A 23,372-nucleotide genomic window follows, 5' to 3' on the forward strand; every position below is an offset into this window, starting at 1 on the left:
GCCTTCCAGCGGGTCTCCGGAGTTGACTAGGTAGCTGCTTGGCGTATGTAGCCCAGTGCTTCTCCTTCCTATCTTATTCAGCTTTGTATTAGCATCTGTTTTTAGACTATGTTGTCCTTTCTTATTCCGAGACGAGTTGTAGTTGCTCATGACTGGTGACACCCCGATACCAGGCTGAGCTATATTTCCGCACTGTTTATTTTAACTTATATTGTGGGATTTTAGCTAATTAATGACTTAAAATGACTTATTATAAATGTCTGGTTGGTTTTGAGGTTTGTGTCGGCTGGCCTAGTTTCACGATAGGCGCCATCACGATCGGGTCCGTTTTAGGATCGTGATAACTAAGGTGATGTTGATGATAATATTAAAATTATCTTTCTATCAATTTCCAAGAGCTGGTGAGAAATTTGGCAAGCTTTTATTTAATGATACATGATTAATTATGGCAATCTTTTCTATCAATTTTCATTATTTTTGTAGTTCGTATGCCACTTCTATTTTCAAGTCATTTTTGTTGTTTTATTTTTGTGTGTTATATATGGATCATGGTGCTGCAATGGTGACTTTGGTGTTACAACTTTTTGATTTTTTTTTGGGGGGGGAGGGGGGGGAGAGTAGAAAATACATGATACTGAAGGTTTTTTTTTTTTTATTTTGCTGGATTTTACTAACAGATTATTGGTCAGTGTGTGAAGAATACAATTTGTATCTGACATACAGATATTAATGTAGTACTTCTTTAGAACTAAAATGACCAATTATTTTTTATCACTTTTTTTGGCATTTTTCTCTTATCCTGTCCAATTAAAAGTGTAACAATTTTAATTCTTTTCAATTCTTTTATTTCAGGTTTTGTATATATAGTAACTCCAAGAATTGGATTGAACGTGGTACAAAAAAGAAAAAAAGTCTTCCCATCTGTAAGGTTTTTGAATAGTATATTGCTAAAATGCTAAATCTAGCGAGGCAAACTAAAATAGCAATTGTAGAAAAGGAAAGGAAAGAAAAAATGGTTTGTAGAGACAGTATAAGATAGGAATTCAGAGAAAAAGAAAAGAAAAATATCAGAGACATTTGGGAATTGACAAGGAAAGAAAAAGAAGATCAATAAAAGAAAGCATAGTAGAGCGATTTTCTTTTCTATTTTTAGTTTTTTTACTTTTCACTTCATTTTTATTAAATATTTTACTATTTAGTCAAAAGAACAAATTCAAATGCATATAATACATTCATATATCTAAATATAATATATAACTAAACTAATGTTCCCTCTGTTTTGGATTAAATTTATAATAATTAAATTATATGATAATTATTATAATTGCGAAGTGCGGACAAATTCTCTAGGTAATACTCAAAACCATGGAAATAATTTCTTATAACAAAACTACAAAATGGATACAGAAATATTAAGAAACAAGAAATAAAAATGCTTTAAACGCACGCAGATGGCGTCGCCCGGACTTGAACCGGAGACCTTCAGTGTGTTAGACTGACGTGATAACCAACTACACCACGACACCTTCTTGTTTCTCTTTGTGTTATTAACATAAATCACATTTATAGAAAAATACTTTAGCTCCTTTAAGATTTGGTCTATGTTTTAGATATGATGGACATAAAACAAAATACCGTATGCTATACAGATTACAGACAGGGTTCTTCATCACTAACCTAAAGTTACTCAATAAACAAATAGAATTCAACAAGATAATAATAAAGACAAGAACGAAGAATTATATAGTAGAATTTTAAGACGTGTGAGTATGACTTTTTAGCTGCCACCCAATCACTACATTATGATAGTGTTGTCCATTCAATTATTCACCATTGTTATTGCAATTTAAAAGTCTAATGAACATGTTTGTCTACAATAGAATGCAAATTTAGTATTTAATATGTGAAGATTATGTTCCCTATTGATGTTCTTTGCAAGCAATAATTTGAGCCTATACATCTAAAAGACATTAAAGACCTTAGCTACTCAAATTCAACTCAAGTGTCAAGTCTAGATCATCTAATGCACTAAGTACAGAAAAATTCAAAATTTTAAAATTCATAGTTGTTGGTTGACAAAATAAAAGCGGACATTTAATTTACTACTAAGAGAGGCTGAAAAGCCATGATAATTGATTGGTTCATGGTTCTTTTACAACATAGAATTAACAGCAAAGGAGCGTAAACAGACCGGCAAATGAACATTTTATCTGTCCGACATTAACTACAACAAGGACTTTCTCCTACTTTCTGTTTTACCCTTTTTTTTTTTTTATCATCCGATGTTCACTATCCGCATTGGAGTCTATTCGTTTTCGCGTCGGATAGGGACCCATTCAGGATAAATGCTCCCTACCAAAAAAAATTCCAGACCCAAAGCTCGAACCCGAATCTCTAATTAAAGGGAGGAGCAGCTCCATCCGCTGTTTTTCCCATTAGTGTGACATAAAAAAATACCACCCTAATGCCAAAAGGATATATAACTTATGTTGGCGGATTTTACACTATTAAGTATAATTTAACTGGATATAGCTAATTGCAATGACGAAGCTAGGAATTTTTCTACGGGTGTTCAAACTTGAAAGAAGTAGACAAAATTCTCCGACAAAAGATGTTCAATATATGCTATATACCTCTAAAGTCTAATATTTTACCTATATACGTAGTGTAATTTTTCGACGAATGGTGGTCAATTGACAATCCTTAGGATAATGTAGTTTCGCCCTTGGCTGAGTTATGATATCAGATTATTGTGAGAAGTTATCTATTGTTGTAGGTCAGCTTAACTTGATGATATAAAAAATATACATATTGTCGGTGCACAAAAGTTATGCAAAACATAACAAAAAGTATAATATGGCAGTCGTCAAGATTATATATAGAGCCAAAGCTGGAATTAACACAATGCAGAGTGAAAATAAGAAGTCTTAATCAAAGATTGAGAACACGTCTACGCCAAAGTACATCCATGGTCCCAAAACAAACCCTTATCTCTTCAAAAATTGTTAATTATGCGGGCCCCACAAATCTGATGTTTTAAATTACAAAAACAAAGATCTTCCTGGGAAAATGGAAGATATGCTTAAATGGGCTGGTGCCAGCCAGTGTTGAATTCAGTTCATTGTTGGAGGTAGGGGTATTCATAAAAATTCGAAAAATCGAACCATACCGAAAACCAAACCAAACCGACCAGAAAAACCAATACTTTTTTGTTTGGTTTGGTTTTGGTTTTGAATTTTAAAAACCGATCAAATTTGGTTTGATTTTGGTTATAATCAGAAAGAAACCGAACCAAACCGACTATAGGAGTAGTTATTTCAAATTTATTATTACACCTATATATATATATATTGTTATACAAAGTTTCAAAAAATTTATGGTAAATGTTAATAGTTTGCACTTTTAATATAGTTCTTTACCTTTACATTAGTTTGATTGGTAGTTTTCTTTTGTTTAGTGTAAGAATCCATTTTGTGTTAAAAATAATATATTTTTAATTGAGTCCTTAAATTATTCATCACTTTTTGATTCAATTATCATCAATATATCTTGGTAAATACTAGATTTCTCAAAGGGCAATTGATTTGATAGATGTGGTCGCCGGAATATGTGTTTGGTAGTGTATGTCTTATATTTAAGAAAAAACCGACAAATAACCGAAAAACCGACATAAACCGAATCGAGAAAAACCGACTTAATTGGTTTGGTTTGATTCTAATATTTGAAAAACCGACTTACTTGGTTTGGTTTCTTTTTAGGAAAAAACCGATCCAAACCGAACCATGAATACCCCTAGTTGGAGGGTTGAATCATTCAAAATCCCAAAAAAAAAAATTGAAATATAAATATATTTTGTAAAAGGTGATTGAAGGGCAGACGGACTGATTTTTAGAGAAAAGTCATTTTGATTTACACTAATTTACAAACAAATAAAAGAGCATCCCGGCGCATAAAACATCCCCAATTACGCAGAGTTCGGGAAAGGGCCAAGCAGCCAAGAAATAGAGTTAAAGCTATAACCAAGATATTGCATCTTTTTCCAAGTAAGATTTAGAACTAAACATAAATTGCTTCACATTAGCACCGTGGTTCCAACAAGGAAAATGCCTATGGTAAGACATTAGGATATTTCATAATTAATTAGCTACATAAGTTAGCATAATCAGAGTCGATGAACAGTTATAGAATTAAACAGAAAACTTCAACTACAATTAGCTTAATATCTGTGCCGAAGACCACCACTGAATCCAGATGGATCTGCCCTAATAACAGGCATTCCAAGCCGGTCCAATCGACCAGAACCAGGATAAGCTTTACCAGTGAAACTGGCATCAAAGGAACCCTTTTGTGAGTTGGTTCTTGACTCACTGTACCCGTGAATCGAGTACCTATTTATTGAGCTTGATCTCTCGTAATGTGGCCTTTGTTTTGGTGCACTCATTGAACGTACCTTAGCCTTGGCTGACTCGGTGTAAGACATGTAGTTAGGATGATCAGAGTAACCACTCAAGCAGCTTCTTGAACCGTCGCTCTTAGTTGGAGTAAACGGCCCTCTCTTTGTACTACCGCCTTTTGAAGAAGCCAAGTAAAACTGAGGGCTATTATCAGCAGTGCAGAAGCAGGCTTCCTCGAGTTCTTCGTTGAACTTCAACGGGCTCAGGGGTTGATTTCCACAGGACGATGGACTTGGAACTGTTTGATGAGCTGTTGATTCCTTTGATGTTGTTAAGCTATAGCTGTATTGGTCAGAATTCAAGCTAAGATGAGAGGAGTGGAAGAGGTTCCTTTGTTTAGGCGTGGCATACGGTTTCCCAGTATCTATTTCGAGGATCTTGTCACTTTTTTCATCATCAAAAGAATTGGTTCTTGCAGAAGATCCTTGGGGTCTAATTCGTGCCTTTTCCGAATCAATCACCTTCCAATTTGATTTCGAGCTGTTCCTCTGCAATATTTTTACTTGACGTTAAGTCGTGAATAATAGAAATAGTTGCCACATTTCCCAAAACATAAAATACTCAGCCAATACCTTGAGCATAAATGTTTCATCATGCTTCATGCTCCTTGCACGGATAACATGCTCGAATTTCTCAGGAGTTGTAGGACCCTACAAGTCATCGACACGTTTGGTCAACCATAGGCATATCAGAGCAAAGTAACACAGGTTAGGACAACATAATCTGTTAAGGAAAAATTACTTATGTTAATTACGAACATTATTATAATTAACAGCCTCTCTATTCCTCCGGAGTAGGGGTAAGGTCTGCGTACACACTACCCTCCCCAGATCCCACATGTGGGATCTCACTGGGTTGTTGTTGTTGTTGAATTACAAACATTATTATAATTAACTCATTTTTTAAGAAATCCCCACATGAAATGCTTAGAAATTTCACCAATATGTCAAAGAATGTTAGTGTCACATGACTTGCTTATCCACTTTCCAAAAAGAGTGACTTCTATATCAGGAAAAAAGGAGTGCCATCTTTTTACAATAGATGAGAAAAAGGTGTGGGGACTCCAGTTGGATGCTTAAAGTATGAAGAATAGTCTTTATCAAAGTATAACTTCTACTATTGAAGACTGAAACTTTACTACTTTAGCATAGGAGGTTTTAAGAAAATAAGAATACTCCTCAAATTTAAACAGTTGGAGGGAAGGAAAATCTTTTCACTTACAGCATGAAGAAACTGAACAGATTTGGTGCTCGAATGTGGGGATCCCGAGACCTGAGATCGCCCAGCACGAGCCCTCGACTGAGCTCTGATCATTGCTTGCATTTGCCGTAGATAATCAGCAGTTTGTTGCCTCACAATGTGACCTCTCACCAATGCCTGAAGCTTCACAAGCCCCTTCAACGCTCGTAAAGCTCTCCTCGACTTCAAATTACATAACAAAAAATTAACTTAGTAAACTAATACGCGTTACGCGTAATTAATTAGCAATCAAAAGGTATAACAGCGACAAGACCTACTGTCAGGTGACATTAAATTCAGGTTGTACCAAACGAAACAACTTAATATCAGTATCAAATGCACTAGTTTTAGATGATGTTTTATTGTATGGGCCATAGCACAAAAATGCATGAAATTTTCAAAGGTGATGGCGCCTTAAAACTTCATTTTCACACCCCTCAAGTCATCTTCTAAAGTGTAGTCTGACATTTCAGAAGATTAGGACATATGACTATTCACCAAATCTTCTAATAAAGAAAGGAAAAGTAACCATAAAAGCTTCTGACTTCAACTCTCTAAAGCCAAAGCAATTGTACTACAGAAAAGTTCTCTTCTATTTTTCCTCTATATATAATCCTCTTGGAAATGGAGGGAACAAAAATACTAGCACAAAATTTCAGCTATTGGATTATCAACTAATTAACCAAGTGGTCCATAAAAACAGCTGAACTTTCATAATATTAAACCTTTGCCTCAGGGCACAGAAATTATGATGTTGAACTATACTGACATAAGTTACCTAACACTTAGCTCTATTAATTGAGAGATATTAATACTAAGAACATCTCATTGCCTAACAAAAGTAGAGAAAATTTCAGGTTCTAGTCATCATCTACAAGGGGCTCAAAATATCCAAAAATGGAAAGCAAATAAAAGAACAAGGATTAAAACTCACCAAAACAAAGCATGTTCATTAATGACTTAACCATATAGAGATGCATATTCCCATTAAGAAAAATTTTTAACCAAGAGAGTGGTTGACATTCTTGAGCCGAGGGTCTTTCGGAAACAGCCTCTCTACCCCCTACAAAATAAGAGTAAGGTTTGCGTACACTTTACCCTCCCCGGACCCCACAATGTGAGATTACACTAGGTATGTTGGTGTTTTTGTTAACCAAGAGAGTCATTGACATACGGTTCGAAAGTTGGTGGATGATGAACCCGTCCATCTACACTTCTCTGCTTAAATCACATACTTTTGTAAGCATGACTGAAACTGGTAACATGACACTTATCCAATACATTAAGTTTTGCACTCTTACCACTAGACCAAAGTCGGGACGAACTTCACACTAATTTTCCTATTCTAATTCTACATTTTACCTTTTGATTTTATTATTTAATCTAGTTCACATTTTCCATCATATAACAAACAAAAGAGTACTACATTACCAAATACATGCAACATTACCATCATAAAACAGTGCCTGTGACCTTAGCTGCTGGCTGTAACAGTAAACACCACAGTTGCACTAACGTACAAAAATATGATCAAAGTTAAAAGAAAGAAAAGAAACAAGAGACAGACAGACTAGGAAACTACCCATCTTGGAATACACAAATTTGTTTCATTAAATTTTTGCAAAAAAGTACACTTTAGCCCATTCCTTAAATTAAATGAATCTAGAAAACTACAACCTAACCACACTATTTCCATTTTTAGATTTTCAGGTCCACACGGTTCATACTTTCCCCTTCACCATGTTCTAACTCTTAACCCACCCACCCCCTTAACCCCCCTACCCCACAAAACAAATAAGATTCCCTTTTTTAATAGGAAAAAATATGCATAATAGAACACTGGAAACTATACAATATATTGGTTACTGTTTAAGCTACGTCTGTCTGTTCATAACGGAAAGGCACATCAAAAGAGGACATTAGAAAACAACATTTGCTATACAACAGAACCTTCGGCACCCACTACTACGTCGTTTTTACTCAATATCAAAGTAAAAAGAAGAACTTTTACGGCATTAGTTTATTTAAAAATGTGCATTAATTAGTAACCTTGAAAATTAAGGCATGTCCAACGTGTTAAAAGAAATTTTTTAGAGCTTAAGCTATATGTACTCAGAGCATAACCTTATTTGCAATATCATATGATTTATAAGATAATTATCAAGAAAACTTTATGCACTGATAGTGTTAAATAACACTGATGTAAAAGATTTATTACATTATTGATATAGTATAATTTAAATCTATTTAAAATAGGTTCTAACCTACTAGTATCATTATGCTAAACTACAATGACAATAATTAAAAAAAAAAAATTGTACAGCGTTCATGTATTAGCTTAGTCTTGTTTAAATTTGTTATTGTATATAAAAGTTAAAACCGAATGTAATATATATAGTAATAACTAACCAGATAAGCCCGGAAATGTGATTGTATGACGACGGCGGCCCAATCTTCACGGCTGCCGGAGACTGCGCCACTTCTGTTAACAACCGCCGCAGAGGAGGCGGAGGAGGAGCTGACAGCAACACCATTCCACGTCATCACAGCAGCACCATGACCACTAGCACCGTTACTAGTAGAAGTACCTCTACCGCTACTAGTGAGTTTCACCACCGCAGCAGCAGCTTGAGCGGCGGCGATAGCAGCTTCCGCCACAACAGCAGTTGCTTCCGCCACCGCAATCGCACGCTTAGTCGGATCAACACTGCCAATGGCGTCGGTTGAGACACCATAATTCGATTTATTATCAGCAGGTTTAATAAAAGAAGAATCTTTTTCTCTGTAAGATTTAACAAAGCTCCATTTTTTCTTAGTGGGCTTAGTGGGGTTTGTCTGATTATTTTGGGTAGAGGAAGAAGATGATGGGTCGTTTTTCTTAAGGCCAAGAAGCCCTCTAAACCATTTAGATGCTTTGCCCATTTAGTTAAACTAAAAGTTTTGGTATTAAAAAGAACATTTTTTTCTTCCTTTTTGTTGCAGAGAAATGGAGGTGAAGAGAGTGAGTTAAAGGAGTGAAAGGGAAGGAGGAAGAAGGAGACGTGGGAGAAGATGCGAGATTTGTGAGAAATAAAATAGGAGAGAAGTCCAAAATAATGTGCTAAGGACTGTGTACTAGTTCTACTTGGGATTAGAAACTGTTAATTTATTGTGAACAGTGGAAGTAATATTTACTCCAATGCTGGGTACTATATAATTGAATGACCAAATTGCCCTAGTCAACTAGATACGCTAATAAAAACTCCCAGTTGGAAATAAGTTATCACAAGATTAGTTATTCCGGAATTAGTTATTCCATTTTTTTATGGGGATAAAGAAAATATTACTATTCCGGAATAACTAATACCGGGATTAATTATATCGCAATTTTCTACAACTCAAACATTGGATAAATTCATCTTAAATTTAGTCTCGAGATTAATTATTCTTTGTCTCTCGTACCAAACGAGTCCTTAGACCAATAGTTTACATTGCCAGCTCTACTATTATCACAAGTAAGACTGGTGCCTTAGGCCCCCAAATTTCGGGGGCTCCATTTTTAGAAATAATAGGTTTATATGTATTTAAAAAATAATAATATTTAGTATTTTTTAATACAAAAAGTAGATTTTTTCATATAAAGAAAATAAAACTTTTTAGATATATAAATAAAGTAATCTTTTGACTTACTAAAAAAAATGGGTAGTTGAATTGTTCTTCAACGTTTCAATTTAAGTTAATTTGAAATTTAACTTTTTACTCTTTTATTAGATAACGCGTAAAAAATTTATTTTTCTTCCTTAACTTGTCCAAGTTAATTTTTTTCCCCTAATCTCTTCATATTCCAAAAACCCATATATTTTTTTGTCTTTTTCTTTGATATTTTTATTCATCTTCTTTCTTCGATCCAAGATTTCATTACTCACCTTCTTTCTCTAGGATTTCATTAGTTCAAGTGTTCAACAATCTTTTTATGCCTCATATTAAACTTTGATTTTAGGCTACACATGTGCTTGAGCCGCCCCTGATAGTTTACATATTCTTTTTTATACATAAGGGATGGCGAACAAGAAAATGGGAGAGAAAATTATAAGGTGAGAAATCGAATCCTTACAAATATGATAAAAATTTAAGTAACCAACCAACTAGATTATTAGAAAAATTCTTATAATCTAAATACGAATAGTGTAACTTGTTGAATATATAAAAAAATAGTTATGCGTGTAGTATAACTCGCTATTACTTCTTATCATCTTTTCTTTAACTGATGGTTTATTGAAAATGGCATATTTATCCTTTTAGGATAGTGGTAAGGTTGCGTATATCTTACCCTTCCCATACCACACTTATAAAAATTCACTAAGTTTGTTGTTGTTTTGTGCGCGTAGAGTCACTTATGGGCGGATTCGATAGTTCATATATGGGTTCAATTGAACCCATGGCTTTTATCCTTGACGTGAATTTTTAGTATAAAATTCATTAGAATTGCTGAAAATTTCGAGCTATGAATCCACAATTCAAGCAAGGTTATGATTTCACCGGTTAAAATCGAAATCTTGCACCTATAAAATTAAAATTTTGGATTCACTTCTGTAACTTGATTGGTTGCAACAGATAAACCTACCCTTTTTATACCAAGTCACTAAACCTAGAATATAGGCCCTAACCGACACCTTCATGTTTAGGTGACCTAAAAATATGAGAATCTTCACATAACTACTATTGGTGTATACGCAGGTCGAAGAGACTCTATCCCCATTTGACCAAAAAAATTTAAGGAAGGAATATTAAAGAAATGACATAGTGAAAGGTCGAAGCTAAGGTTCAAGAATTGCGACATGTTTTATATTATATATACTAATGCTAGAGGAAAAGGAGCATAGCATTATTAACCATAGGTTGCAACTCTAAACCCTTTTCCCGTGTACGGAGTAATTACGGTTACTTGCCTCTTTGAAATTTTTTATGTTAGGGGTACCTTCATTGACCTTAGGTTGACCAATTTTATACTTCTAATTATCTAATTAATATTATATGGAGTACTTAATTATTCTACAGTATCTAGTTAAACTATAACAGATTAAGATATACTCCCTCCGTTTTAATTTTTGTGAGAATGAATGCGGAGTTTAAGAAAAAAGAGAAGACTTTTGAACTTGTGATGCAAATGAGGCACATATATTTTGTGTGACTCTAAATCATTGCATAAAGGTAAATTGTTTCTTAATATGGAACTGATAGGTTATATGTGTATCTCTGTTATGTTTTGATGATCTAACAAACTTATTGTTAGGGTAAATGGTGAACCTTAACTCGGCAGAGAAGATTCTGGAATGAAATATAGAGAGAGAAATATTGGAAGAGAGGAATGAAATGAAAATTCTATTCACTCATTTGTACAGTGTATTCTCATACATACATATATCGAGTATCAGCTAACTAACCAACCACTTAAACTAATTATCCAACTACGTAACTGATTCTAGAAGATCCTACACTACTATATACATTTCCATTCTCATTACTCCCCCTCAAGCTAGGTGGTGCAAAAATGTTCAGCACACCTAGCTTGCTTACGAGATATTCATGTTGTTGTCTTCCTAATCCTTTCGTTAGAATGTTAGCTTCTTGATCTCTAGTTCCCACATGTTCTGTCTTTATCAAGCCCTCCTGAATCTTTTTTCTGATAAAGTTTACAATCTATTTCTATGTGTTTCGTTCTTTCATGGAATACTGGGTTGGCTGCAATTTGCAAAGCAGCCCTGCTATCACTGTACACCTTAATTGGTAATTCTACATTTGTCCCCAGCTCCTCTAGCAGTGCTGTCAACCATACTACTTTTGATATTGCGCTTGCCATGCTTCTATATTCAGCTTCAGCTGAACTTCTTGACACTATGTTCTGCTTCTTTGACTTCTATGAGATCAAGGAACTTCCATATTTCACCAGAAAACCTGATACTGACTTCCTTGTATTGGGACATGAAGCCCATTCAGCATCACAGTATACACTTAACTTGTTGTTGTTGCTGCTGCTTAATAGAATCCCCATTCCTGGCTCTCTTTTAATATATCTTACCACTCCCATTGCTGCACCCCAATGAGACTTCTTAGGACTTTGTAAGAACTGGCTTAGTGTTTGTACTAAGAATGCTATATCTGGCCTTGTTAATGTCAGATACAATAGCTTTCCAATGAGCCTTTGATATTGTCCACTGCCAGCTAACAAAGTATCATTCACAGCTTTTGTCAGTTTATCAAATTCTGGCACGGTTAGCTTTGCGTTTGGCTCTAGAGGAGTCCATGCTGGCTTAGCACCTGTGAGCCCTAACTCAGAGATTATCTCCAAAGCATATTTTCTTTGGTTGATCAGTATACCCTCTTTGATCTGTTGAAATCCATTCCAAGGAAGAACTTCAATTCTCCCAAGTCTTTAATCTTGAATTCTTGGTGCAAAGAGTTCTTGGTGGCTTCAGTCAGATATAAACTGCTACCTGTTACTAACATATCATCCACATAGACTAGAATTACTACAATGTCTGACCCTTGTTGTTTGATGAACAAAGAGTGATCTAGGCTGCTCTGAAGAAAACCAGAATGCAGAAGTGCCTCTATTAGCTTGAGGTTCCATTTTCTACTAGCTTGCTTAAGTCCATAAAGGGATTTAACAAGTCTGCAAACCATACCCTGCTCCCCCTGACTTGTAAAACCCTGTGGAAGCTCCATATAGACTTCATCATGGAGGAAAGCATTATAGACATCTAGCTGATGAACGAACCTATTGTTGACAGCAGCAAGAGATAGAACAGTCCTGACAGTAGCTATTTTAACCACTGGGGAGAATGTCTCATTGTAGTCTAACCCCTCCCTTTGGTTATACCCTTTAGCTACTAGTCTAGCTTTGAACCTCTCTATCTGACCATCTCTTTTAAGCTTCATTTTTTAGACCCAGTTGCATTCTATAGGTCTCTTTCCTGGTGGCAGCTTAACTAGTTCCCAAGTGTTGCTCTCCTGAAGAGCTTGAATTTCAGTCTGCATAGCTTCAACCCATCTCTTATCTTGAGATGCCTGCTGGAAACTTTGAGGTTCCGTGACTGCTGAGAAAGCTCCAAGGTAGGTGTGATGAGATGAGGACAGCCTGTCATAGCTGATAACATTCTCAATAGGATATAAAACTGAATTGGTAGATGACTTCTGAGTAACATAGTCTGTCATCCACACTGGCTCTTTGGATCCTCTTTGAGATCTTCTAAGAGGAATTGCATTGTCAATGCTACTTGTGGATGGCAAAACCTGCTCAAGATTGTCAGTTGGCATTATTGATTCATCTATATCAGGAATGTTCTGTATGTCTTCATTATGATCAGCTGACTCTGCAGATGCATGCATATGTTGCAAGGCTTCATTCTCCGGAATTCCCCCTAAGGTTGAATTATCCTGTGGAACTTCAGTGACAGGAGCTGCTTCTGTCATTATCACTAGATCAACTTCAGATATGCTTCCTGGAGTGGATTCCAATATGGGTGAACATGCTGGTACTGAGCCTTCTGATGGCAAATGATCATCATCACTTACAAGGAAATGATCCATTGTTTGATTCATCTCTGTATCCTGTAACTGAAATGGAAAGGTGTCCTCTCTAAAAATGACATCTCTGTTCATAAAAAACAGATGTTTCTCCAGATCATATAGAATGTAACCTTTGGTTACACTGGAATACCCCATAAACACTGCTCTAATTGCTCTGCTTCCAAACTTATCTCCCCTTGGCAAGGCAGCAGCAAAGCATAAACATCCCAAAGTCTTCAAATGACTTATAGAAGGTTTTTTATGAAAAAAATACCTCATAAGGAGATTTGCCTTCAAGAGCTACTAATGGTAGTCTATTGATCACATAAGCTGCAGCTAGTATGCAATGTCCCCAAAACCTGATAGGAATATGACCTTGAAATTTGAGTGACCTTGCAACTTCAAGGAGGTGCCTGTGCTTTCTCTCTGCTACCCCATTTTGTTGGGATGTGTAGGTAAAGGTTCTTTGATGTATGACTCCTAAGGATTTAAGCAAATCTTGCATTTCTAAGTTCACAAACTCCCCTCCATTATCAGACCTTATTGTCTGAACCACTGCAGTAAACTGTGTTGCTATCCTTTTAAGAAAATCTCTAAGTACTATGATGACATCTGATTTAAATTTCAGCAGAAAAATCCATGTTACACGAGAATAGTCATCTACTATCGTTAAGAAGTACTAATTTCCATCAAAGGTTGGTGTATTATACGGTCCCCAGACATCCAAGTGCAACAATTGAAACACCTTATTTTCCCTATTAGTACTTAAAGGAAAAGGTAACCTGTGATGTTTGGCTAATGGACATACATCACATCTATCAATTACAGATTTGAACATCTCTAAGTTGTGACCTAGCAGTTTCTCCAAAGCTCTTCCTGATGCATGCCCCAACCTTTTGTGCCACACCTTCATTTCTTCTTTATTTCCTTGTGTTGTTAATCCTTTTGTGACTTCCCTTGATTCTGTTCCAGTTGCTTTATTTAATTGTGGTACCAGTAGATAAAGTCCATCTTTCTCTCTACCAATCACATTCACCTCCCCCTTGAAGAGGTCCTGGAACAGGCAAAAGTCAGGGTAGAATGCAACTAGACATTTAAGATCCCTTGTCACCTTAGACACTAACATAAGATTATATTGGAAATCAGGTAAAAACAGTACATCCTTGATTTCCCTTGTTCCTGTGACTCTGCAATTCCCAATATGTGTCATATGTACTACTTCCAAGTTTAGTAGATTAACCTTCTTAGTATCTTTGGTATTAACTGCTTTAACATTATTCAACAGTCTTATGTCAGCAACCATGTGATGAGTCTCTCCCGTGTCTATTATCCAGTATGCTTTTGCTATATCAACAAGAAATGAATAAGCATTACCTGCCATGTTGGTTGTGTCTTCCTGTTGCTGTTCTCGATTAGCATTCAGATTCAGCATCTTCGTGATCTGATCATACTGCTCTGTAGTCAATTGTGGTGTTCTGGCCATCACTCCTTTGTTAACTCCCTCAGGTTGACAAATGCCTCCTTCATTTCCTACAATTACATTTGGATGATTGTTTTCAGCACAAGCATTATATGCAATGTTCATTTTCTTCTTTCCTTTGAAACTTGCAGGATATCCAATAATCTTGTAGCATCCTTCCTTCGTATGGCCTTTCATTTTATAATAGTCACACTACACATTCCAGTTCCTCTTTGGTCTTGGATAGTTCTTATGCGTATTACCTTTAACAGCTAAAAGGGCTGCAGAGTCATTTGCATCCCCTGCTGTCATGATATTGGCCATTGATCTTTCACTTTCCCTCTCAACCAGCATTGAATATGCCTTATTAATGCTTGGTGTAGGGCTAGTCATCAGGATTTGGCTTCTAGCTTGTTCATAGGTTTCATTCAATCCCATCAAAAACTGTAAGACCTTCTGTTTTTGCATAAATTCAATGAAGTTCTTAGACTTCGCACAATCACATGGAGGTGTCACCATGTTGTCAAACTCATCCCAGAGATTTCGAAGTTTTGAAAAATACACTGATACACTATCAGTTCCTTGAGTAATTATAGCTATTGCTTTATGCAGCTGATACACTCGTGAGGTGTTTACCTTATCAAATCGTTCTCTCAGATCTTCCCAAACAGCTCTAGCATTCTTCGCATATACAATCCCTGTTATCAATTCCTTCAATACTGAGCTCATGATCCATCCTAAGACGATAGCGTTACATCGATCCCACTGATGACCTAGTGCTGTATCAAAATCCCCTTTTTCTAGAGTCCCATCGACTAACCCTAGCTTGTTCTTCCTAAGCAGCTGGATTTCCATCGCTCGACTCCAAGTGATGTAATTGTCAGAACCAGTCAAGTGAATCGAAATTATCGGAGCTCCAGTCCTATCTGTAGGATGAAGGAACAGCGGATGGTTATGGTCCAAATGTGTCTTTGCCGCCATTGTTGAATCTCCATTTTGCAGCTCACCTATCAATTGGATTATAGAAATAACAGAGTCTCCCAGAATCAATGCTGTGGACTCGCAATCGCAATCAATTGCTCTGATACCATGTTGATTTTGGGGTAAATGGTGAACCCTAACTCGGTAGAGAAGATTCTGGAATGAAATGTAGAGAGAGAAATATTGGAAGAGAGGAATGAAATGAAAATTCTATTCACCCATATGTACTGTGTATTCTCATACATACATATATAGAGTATCAGCTAACTAACCAACCACTTAAACTAATTATCCAACTACGTAACTGATTCTAGAAGATTCTACACTACTATATACATTTCCATTCTAATTACTCAACTAGAAAAGGAACCTGTTACACATCCTCAAGAACTTAAGATCAACAGTCTCCAGTCGGGGAGATGGTTCAACTCTACAGAGTCAAAGGAACAGTAGAGGGAACAGATAGCTACCAGTTCCCGTGGTGATTGTACAAGTCAACTCCCCAGCTGTAAAGTTGTTGCCTGCACACGCAACAGTATTTGCGAGCACACTAGAAACGAGCAGTCTCCTTGAAACGAAAATGAGCATAACTCCCACATACGATGTCCAAATTCGACGATTCATTTTTTTATGGCTCCGTAATTACGATACGGATCTAATGGTTCAATAAAAACTGAATTTGGAGCTTATTTGCTTAATGTGGTACCATTTATGCTTGAAGAAACGACGACGAAGCATAAAAAACAAGCGCAACACAACCTAAACCTATCTGACACTCACCCAAGCTAATCGAGACCTCGTTCGAACATACCAACATGTCCCATAACACAACACGAACCTACTCGAGGCCTCAAATCACATCAAATAACGTCAAAATTATGAATCGTACCAAGAATCGAACTTATGAACTTTCAAATCTTCCAACTTCTAAAACTCGTGACGCAGCCTATCAAATCAACCCGGAATGGCGATAAATTTTGCAAGCAAGTCCCAAATGACATAACGGAGCTGTTCCAAGAATTGCATTCCGACCCAGATATCACAAAATTCAACTATTAGTCAAACCTCTCCACCTTCCAAACTTCAACTTTTGCTGAAATGCTTCAAATTACCCTACGGACCTCCAAATCTAAATTCGGACGCACGCCTAAGTGTAAAATCACCATGTGAAGCTGTTGAGGTCATCCAAAACCCATTCCGGAGCCGCTTACACAAAAGTCAAATTGCGGTCAACTCTTACCGCTTAAACTTCCAAAACTAGAATTTTTCTTCCGATTTGACTCCGAATCATCTGGTAACTGAACTCGACCACGCACGCAAGTCAATAAGCATAATACGAAGCTGCTCAAGACCTTATGCCGCCGAACGGGACTTAAATTCTCAAAACAACCGGCCGGGTCATTACATCCTCCCCCTCTTAAATAAACGCGCGTCCTCGAACGTGCCAAAAATCGCCTCGAAGCCGTCAAATCACTGAACGCACACATCCAACATACACCCGTGGGTGACCCCACGTCACCTCAATCCACATAAGCCTAACGACACCATCTCAACTGTAATTTATCCCTTCCACCAATATCAATAAGCCTTAGAGTCAATATTTCCATCATCCGCTCGTCTTCAAAAGACTGGATTCTAAATACACACCGGTATCCGTCTCAACTAGCTGCAACCACTTATGCCTACACCTATAGAGTACAACCACACAACATGACACATCACACATAGGCCCATAATATAAGTTCTGATCACAATAGCTTCCCGTAATCAAATCCAGCACAAGCAATTAGCCTCATATCCGTTAGAACCTTCTTTCAAACTTCCATAATGCTGACAATGATGCAAGAAACACGAAGACCTCATAACTATACGCCTGGATCAACAAGTCATAACTAACGTCTTCGGGCACACAACACGCAAGCTAAAACTCAGGAAGCACATAACAAAAATGACTGAACATGTAAGGAGAAACACATAAGAGAAATATCAAACAAGCCCGGCAGGCACAACTCTCTATCAGTAACATCCTACGAATCAATTTAAAAGGAAAAATTAAAGTATATGAACAAATCACAAGGATCTCATCTTGATATAACTTCCACCGCGGCATGCAGCCCAGCTCAAACATATCAAATCACATGGAATCGTGAGGTTCTCACCCTCAACTCTGAATCACAAGTCGAATACACATCATACCAATTGAAACCTTGCACTAACTCAATTCTGCCAATAAGATCACAATACTTACTGAACTCTCACCCCAGTAGATCATCCAAATTACAAATAGTAACCAAATTACTCAGGAATCACATCAAAACCTACCATAATGGACAACATGAATTCAATTCTAGCCTCGTAACTCTCAATAATGAATAAAAATAAACGAAAGACACAGGCTACCACTCATAGAATCTCCCAACAGGGGTAAACACATAAGCAGAGTACTAATCATGAAACTCACCCATAAACGAAGCAACAAATAAGGGAACTCACCCCGATAAGCAAAAACGAAAAGAATATGAATGGTTCCCCTCTGTAACAAATCAAAAGCATACATGTATGACATCATCTGGTGCAGCGGCTCAAGCCTACTATATGAAACACATCAACGGGCCGGGCCTCCCTCTCTTGGGCGCCCTCTACTCGCCTGAATACTCTGATGTGACACATCTGTCCGGAGTCTGGGACAACCTCTCACCGTGTGGCTGGTATATCCACACTCAAAGCAACCCCTCTACTGACATGGTTGTAGGGACTGTGCGGTATATGTACTCTGAAACCCATGAGTACCTGAAACACAGTTCGAAGCCTGAAGTGCAAACTGAACTGACTGACCCACATAACCTCTACCATGCCGTACATTACTTCCAAAATAAGGACCAGTTGATCTCTCCAGTCTACGAGGCCTCCTAGCCTCCCTGTCCTCTCTCTCCTGACCTCGTATGTCCTCTCTCTCCTGGCCCTTCCTGTCCACTCTCTCCCGGGCCCACATGCCCTCCAATCGGAGAGCGATCCCTACCACCTATTGAAATGAAACATCCGACTACAACTCAAACTCCCGAGCCATGCTGAACCGAATATCATGCCTGATCCCCTCAATGAATCTACGGACACGCTCTCTAACTGTAGCGACCAAAGCAGGTACATGTCTAGCCAAATCACTGAATCTAATGGCATATTCTGATACTGACATAGTGCCTTGGCACACTATGGGTGTCTAACGGGTGGGCCGGACCGGGCTGGGTAGGAAATATTTGGAAACGTATGGGTTGGAAACTGGGCCGGTTACGGGTTAGGGGTTACCGGACTTAACGAGTTCGGGTTCATCCGGGTAAAAAATGAACAGTACGGGTTACGGGTACAAGGGTCCGGGCCGGGTTAGTGTAATTTTTAATTTTTTTTTTGTATTTTGTATAACTATTGTAAGTTATATTAATATAAAGTAAAAATATAAAGAATACAATGAAGATGGGAAAAATTGTACTTATAAATTTCAAGTGCTACATTTATTTTTCAAAATTCAAACTTACAAATTGAAAGATTTACATTTAACAAGTAAATTAACGAAAAAAGAGTAAATTCAAAGGTTTTGCATTTCCTTAGTAAGTTTGTCATAAGCAATATGAACTTAGTGGCCTTCTTCTGAGTGTTAAATTCATATGGGTTACCATGTGTCAATATATCTCCAAGTTCCTCGTCTTCTGGGCTATCAACATCTTCACGTCCTTGATTTCTTCGTTCCGATCTAATTCAATCTCTGAAACATACTAAAACTTCCAAAGCATTGCTTCCCAGTGAGTGACGGGTGTCTCCAAGTTGTTATCTTGCTTGGCTAAATGCACTCTCTGATGCAACAGTTGAAATTGGCACATTCAGCACGTCCCGAGCCATAGCGGAAAGAACAGGAAATTGCTTTCCATTCTCATGCCACCATCCCAACGGTGAAAATTCCTTTGTGCGAGGCTCTTTTTGCTTTTGCAAGTAGAATTGAAGTTCATCAATGTTCCTGCTACTGGTCTGAGTATTAGAAAATGTAGAAAAAATATTAAAACTATCAAGGTCTTCTTCATCATCCACAGTAGTCGAAGTGGTACAATGTATAGTGGGATTAACATTGGCTACATTAAGAGCAGCATCATCAATTATATTTGCATAATAATTATATAATTGTTGTAAAGAATCATTTAGCTTGTTCATATAAACATATATATTTGGGGTTTCAGTTGGTCCAATCTCCATGTAAGTATATAATGCATTGATTAATTGGTGACAATCAGACATCTTAAGAGAAGGATTTAAAACAACACCAATTAGGTAAATCGGTTGAAAATAAATCAAGGCCACTTTTAACAATTAAATTATAAACATGACATGCACACCTAACGTGAAAAATTTCGTCAAGTGGTGGTTGCAAATACAGTTTTAATATTAAAATTGCTGCATTATTGTTAGAAGCATTATCAAAAGACATACACAATACTTTTTGCTTGAGATTATAAAATTCAACAACTTCGCAAATAGTAGTACTTATAAACACAGCAGTATGACTCTGATCTTCATCATATTTAAAGGCAATAATACGTTTTTGCATACAATAATTATCATCTATCCAATGACATGTAATTGTCAAATAATCATTTCCATTAATAGCATGGCCAATATCAGAAGTTAGAGAAACTCTACAAGGAAGGTGGCCAAACAAATAATGTATGTATGTTTTATATTGTCCATGAAGTCTAAAGATATCAGATCTACAAGTACTTCTAGGGATACCTTTAAATAAAAGATTATAAATCCTTTGAATATACATAATAAGATATGATGAAGAAGTAAAAGAAAAAGGTAGACAATCCAAAGCAATCATTTTTGCTAACTCCTCACGATCTTTCATTTTATCATATCTCATGAGACCTCCAGTAGTAGGGTTTAGAGTTGCTTGATTTCCATCTCCATCAGAGCCCCATTCTATAGGATGCTCAATTCTCATATGTCTACTAGGTGTCCCAGTCCCCCCTAATTGTCCTCCAGTCTTATGTTTAAAACTATCATTACAAAGTTTGTATTTAACTCTATCAGTACCTTCTATTTCGACAAAAAATAGCCAAACCTTACTTCTTTTTCTCCCATTACTAGTCGGGGCCACAGGTGGTCTACTACTAGCACCACGACCACCACCCCTGCTACCAGCTCCAACACTACTAGGTGTAAGTGGTATCTCATCTTCCATTTTTAATTCATTATCTTCTATACAGAAATCTTCCTGTAATTGTTCATAATCTATATTATTATCAGGTAATGTTTCAGGAATATGTGTAGAGTCATTTAAATTACTACCAGATGCTGAAGCAGAAGTACTACCTCTTTTTTTATTTCCCCGATTAGTAACCTTATTACAAACTCTTTTTGCAGCATTAAACATATTGTGAAAATTTAACTACCAACAAAAATTAAATATTCAAATAAAATAGTAAATAAGAGAAAGAGTTGGAGGGAGTGCACCGAATTTAGCAATAAAATGAACACTTGATGATTTCGCAACTCCAATATTACCATGAAGAAACGTCAATTGTTCAAACTTTAAACTTCAAATATTAAATAATACGATAAATGAAATTCCAAAAAAAAAGAGCCAAATACTTAATTGCACTTTAGGTGAAGAATGAGAGAATGATAATTAAGAATATGAGTTTGAGAAATGAGAGAAGAGAGAAGAAATGAAGAAGAGGGGGGGGGGATGTATTTATAGTTTCTCAAAGGGCTAATTAGGTAATTACAAAAAGTGTTTATTTTTTTAAAAAAAAGCCCAAAAATGGGCTATTTGTGCAAATCTGCCGTTGGGCAACGATTCCAAGGCCAGAAGACCGTTGCCAACAGTCAGAAAAAGGCCCCACTATAAAAAAAATTAAGTAGCCGTTATACCGGTCTGGGCCGGTCCGGTCCAGGCCGGTTAACCGGTTCTACAGTAAAAATGGTTGACCGGGCCGGTTAACCGGTAGCCCCAACGTAAACGGACCAACCCCCTCACCCCACTAACCCAGCCCCACCCGGCCCCCTTGTACCGGTCCGAGCCGGTTTCGATTTTAATCGGTCTGGGCCGGTCCGGTTACGTTAAACCCGACCCGTTAGACACCCTTAGGCACAACTGCTCAAACTCCGCACGCCATATATCTCGAAGGGACTGAGGTACAAACTCTCTCGGGAACATCTCCGAAAACTGAACCCATGAAAGTGAAATTGCCTCAGCTGGGCTACCCAACTCATACGCCCACCACCACTGATAAGCCGCTCCCCTAAACTGGAACGTAGTAAAAGCAACCCCGCTCGTCTCCACAATACCCATAGTACGGAGAATACGGTGACACTCCTCCGGAAAACCCTGAGCATCATATGTCGCCAATCCACTGAAGTAGGAGGGTGGTACTTCTTGTACCTCTCAAGTCTAAGTTGTTCTTCCTCATATGTTGTTGCCCCAACCACGGGCTGAACTGGAACTACAGGCTGTGTCGCCATGACACTTGGAACCTGACCAACGTGAACTCGCTGCTCTGGGGTGTGGGCGGCGGGAGTCTGGGTTCCTGCCACAATCTGTGAAGTAGTGTCACGACCCCCGTTCACCCTCCATGAACATGTCGTGATGGCACCTAGTTCCTACAACTAGGTAAGCCTAACAGTGCGGAAATAACAATTCAACTTGAGGAATAATCAATTAAAACCGAACATATGGAAAATAACAACTGAATATAAGGCCGCCCGGCCTATACGACTCCAAAGATATGCGGAAGTCTACAACTCAATCCCAAAACACGGAAACTCACGGGAAACACAGGCTAATAGAATTACCATAAGTACTCTAATCTCCAGAATATCTACATCAAGAGTATGATAGGATAACATCTCTACAACTAGAATAAGGAAGAAGACTCTTCGGTCTGCGGACGCTGCAGATATACCTCGAAGTCTCCGTGTATCTCCTCGCCCCAAGGATAGTGCGCCTGAGAAGAGGTACCTGGATCTGCACATGAAAAACATGCGCAGGAAGGGCATGAGTACACCACAGCGGTACTCAGTAAGTGCCAAGCCTAACCTCGGTTGGGTAGTGACGAGGAAGGTCAGGGCCCTACTGAGGTAAAATATAATAATAATAATTAACAGTATGAAAATCTGACAGAAATAATGAGTACAGCAGCGAGATAAGGCAGGTCAACGAGGCAATAACAACTACAAAAGAACAGAGTAAACACAGAATAAATACAGCTCAATATCAATGATAACAATGAGGGTCTCCCAGGATACCATCCTGTAGCCCTTTTCTCAACTGTCCAGTGGATCTCCCGGGATACCGTCCCGTAGTCCATCATATGTGTATATCCGAAGGATCTCCCGGGATACTGTCCCGTAGTCCAATCATCAATGTGCAGGGGGATCTATCGGGAATCTAACCCGCAGTCCCAAAGTAAATGTACAGGGGGATCTATCGGGAATCTAACCCGCAGTCCCAAAGTAAATGTGCAGGGGGATCTATCGGGAATCGAACTCGCAGTCCCAAAGTAAACAAACAAGGGGGGGAGCTACCGGAATCCCACATCCGTAGTCCCAATGTAAATGCGCAACCACAACCAGAAGATATTCAGAAATGAAGTACAAAAGACAAACATCAGGTAGTACTAGCCTAGCATGCTTCACGTAATACA

General features: G+C 37.6%; 1 protein-coding gene, 1 non-coding gene and 1 pseudogene across 2 annotated transcripts; all 3 read right to left on the minus strand.

Moving 5' to 3' along the window:
• TRNAV-AAC lies at nt 1,453-1,526 on the minus strand. The gene has a single exon. It is a non-coding gene; the product is annotated as a tRNA-Val (tRNA).
• Nucleotides 4,035-8,884, minus strand: LOC109230786. Its single transcript, XM_019396225.1, has 4 exons — nt 8,103-8,884; nt 5,676-5,876; nt 5,027-5,104; nt 4,035-4,942 (listed from the first exon to the last, which is right to left on the minus strand). The coding sequence occupies exons 1-4, from the start codon at nt 8,613-8,615 to the stop codon at nt 4,217-4,219; spliced, it is 1,518 nt and encodes a 505-aa protein (XP_019251770.1). The 5' UTR covers nt 8,616-8,884; the 3' UTR covers nt 4,035-4,216.
• LOC109238691 lies at nt 12,615-14,898 on the minus strand (annotated as a pseudogene).

Source organism: Nicotiana attenuata, chromosome 1, assembly GCF_001879085.1.
Source record: "Nicotiana attenuata strain UT chromosome 1, NIATTr2, whole genome shotgun sequence".
Taxonomy (NCBI): Eukaryota; Viridiplantae; Streptophyta; class Magnoliopsida; order Solanales; family Solanaceae; genus Nicotiana; species Nicotiana attenuata.

Coding starts and splice junctions, on each gene's coding strand:
- LOC109230786 (XM_019396225.1), bottom strand. CDS start 8,615: ATGGGCAAAGCATCTAAATGGTTTAGAGGGCTTCTTGGCCTTAAGAAA. Junction 5,105..5,675: donor CTGTTCAGTTTCTTCATGCT/GTAAGTGAAAAG, acceptor GATGACTTGTAG/GGTCCTACAACTCCTGAGAA. Junction 4,943..5,026: donor ATGAAACATTTATGCTCAAG/GTATTGGCTGAG, acceptor AAAATATTGCAG/AGGAACAGCTCGAAATCAAA.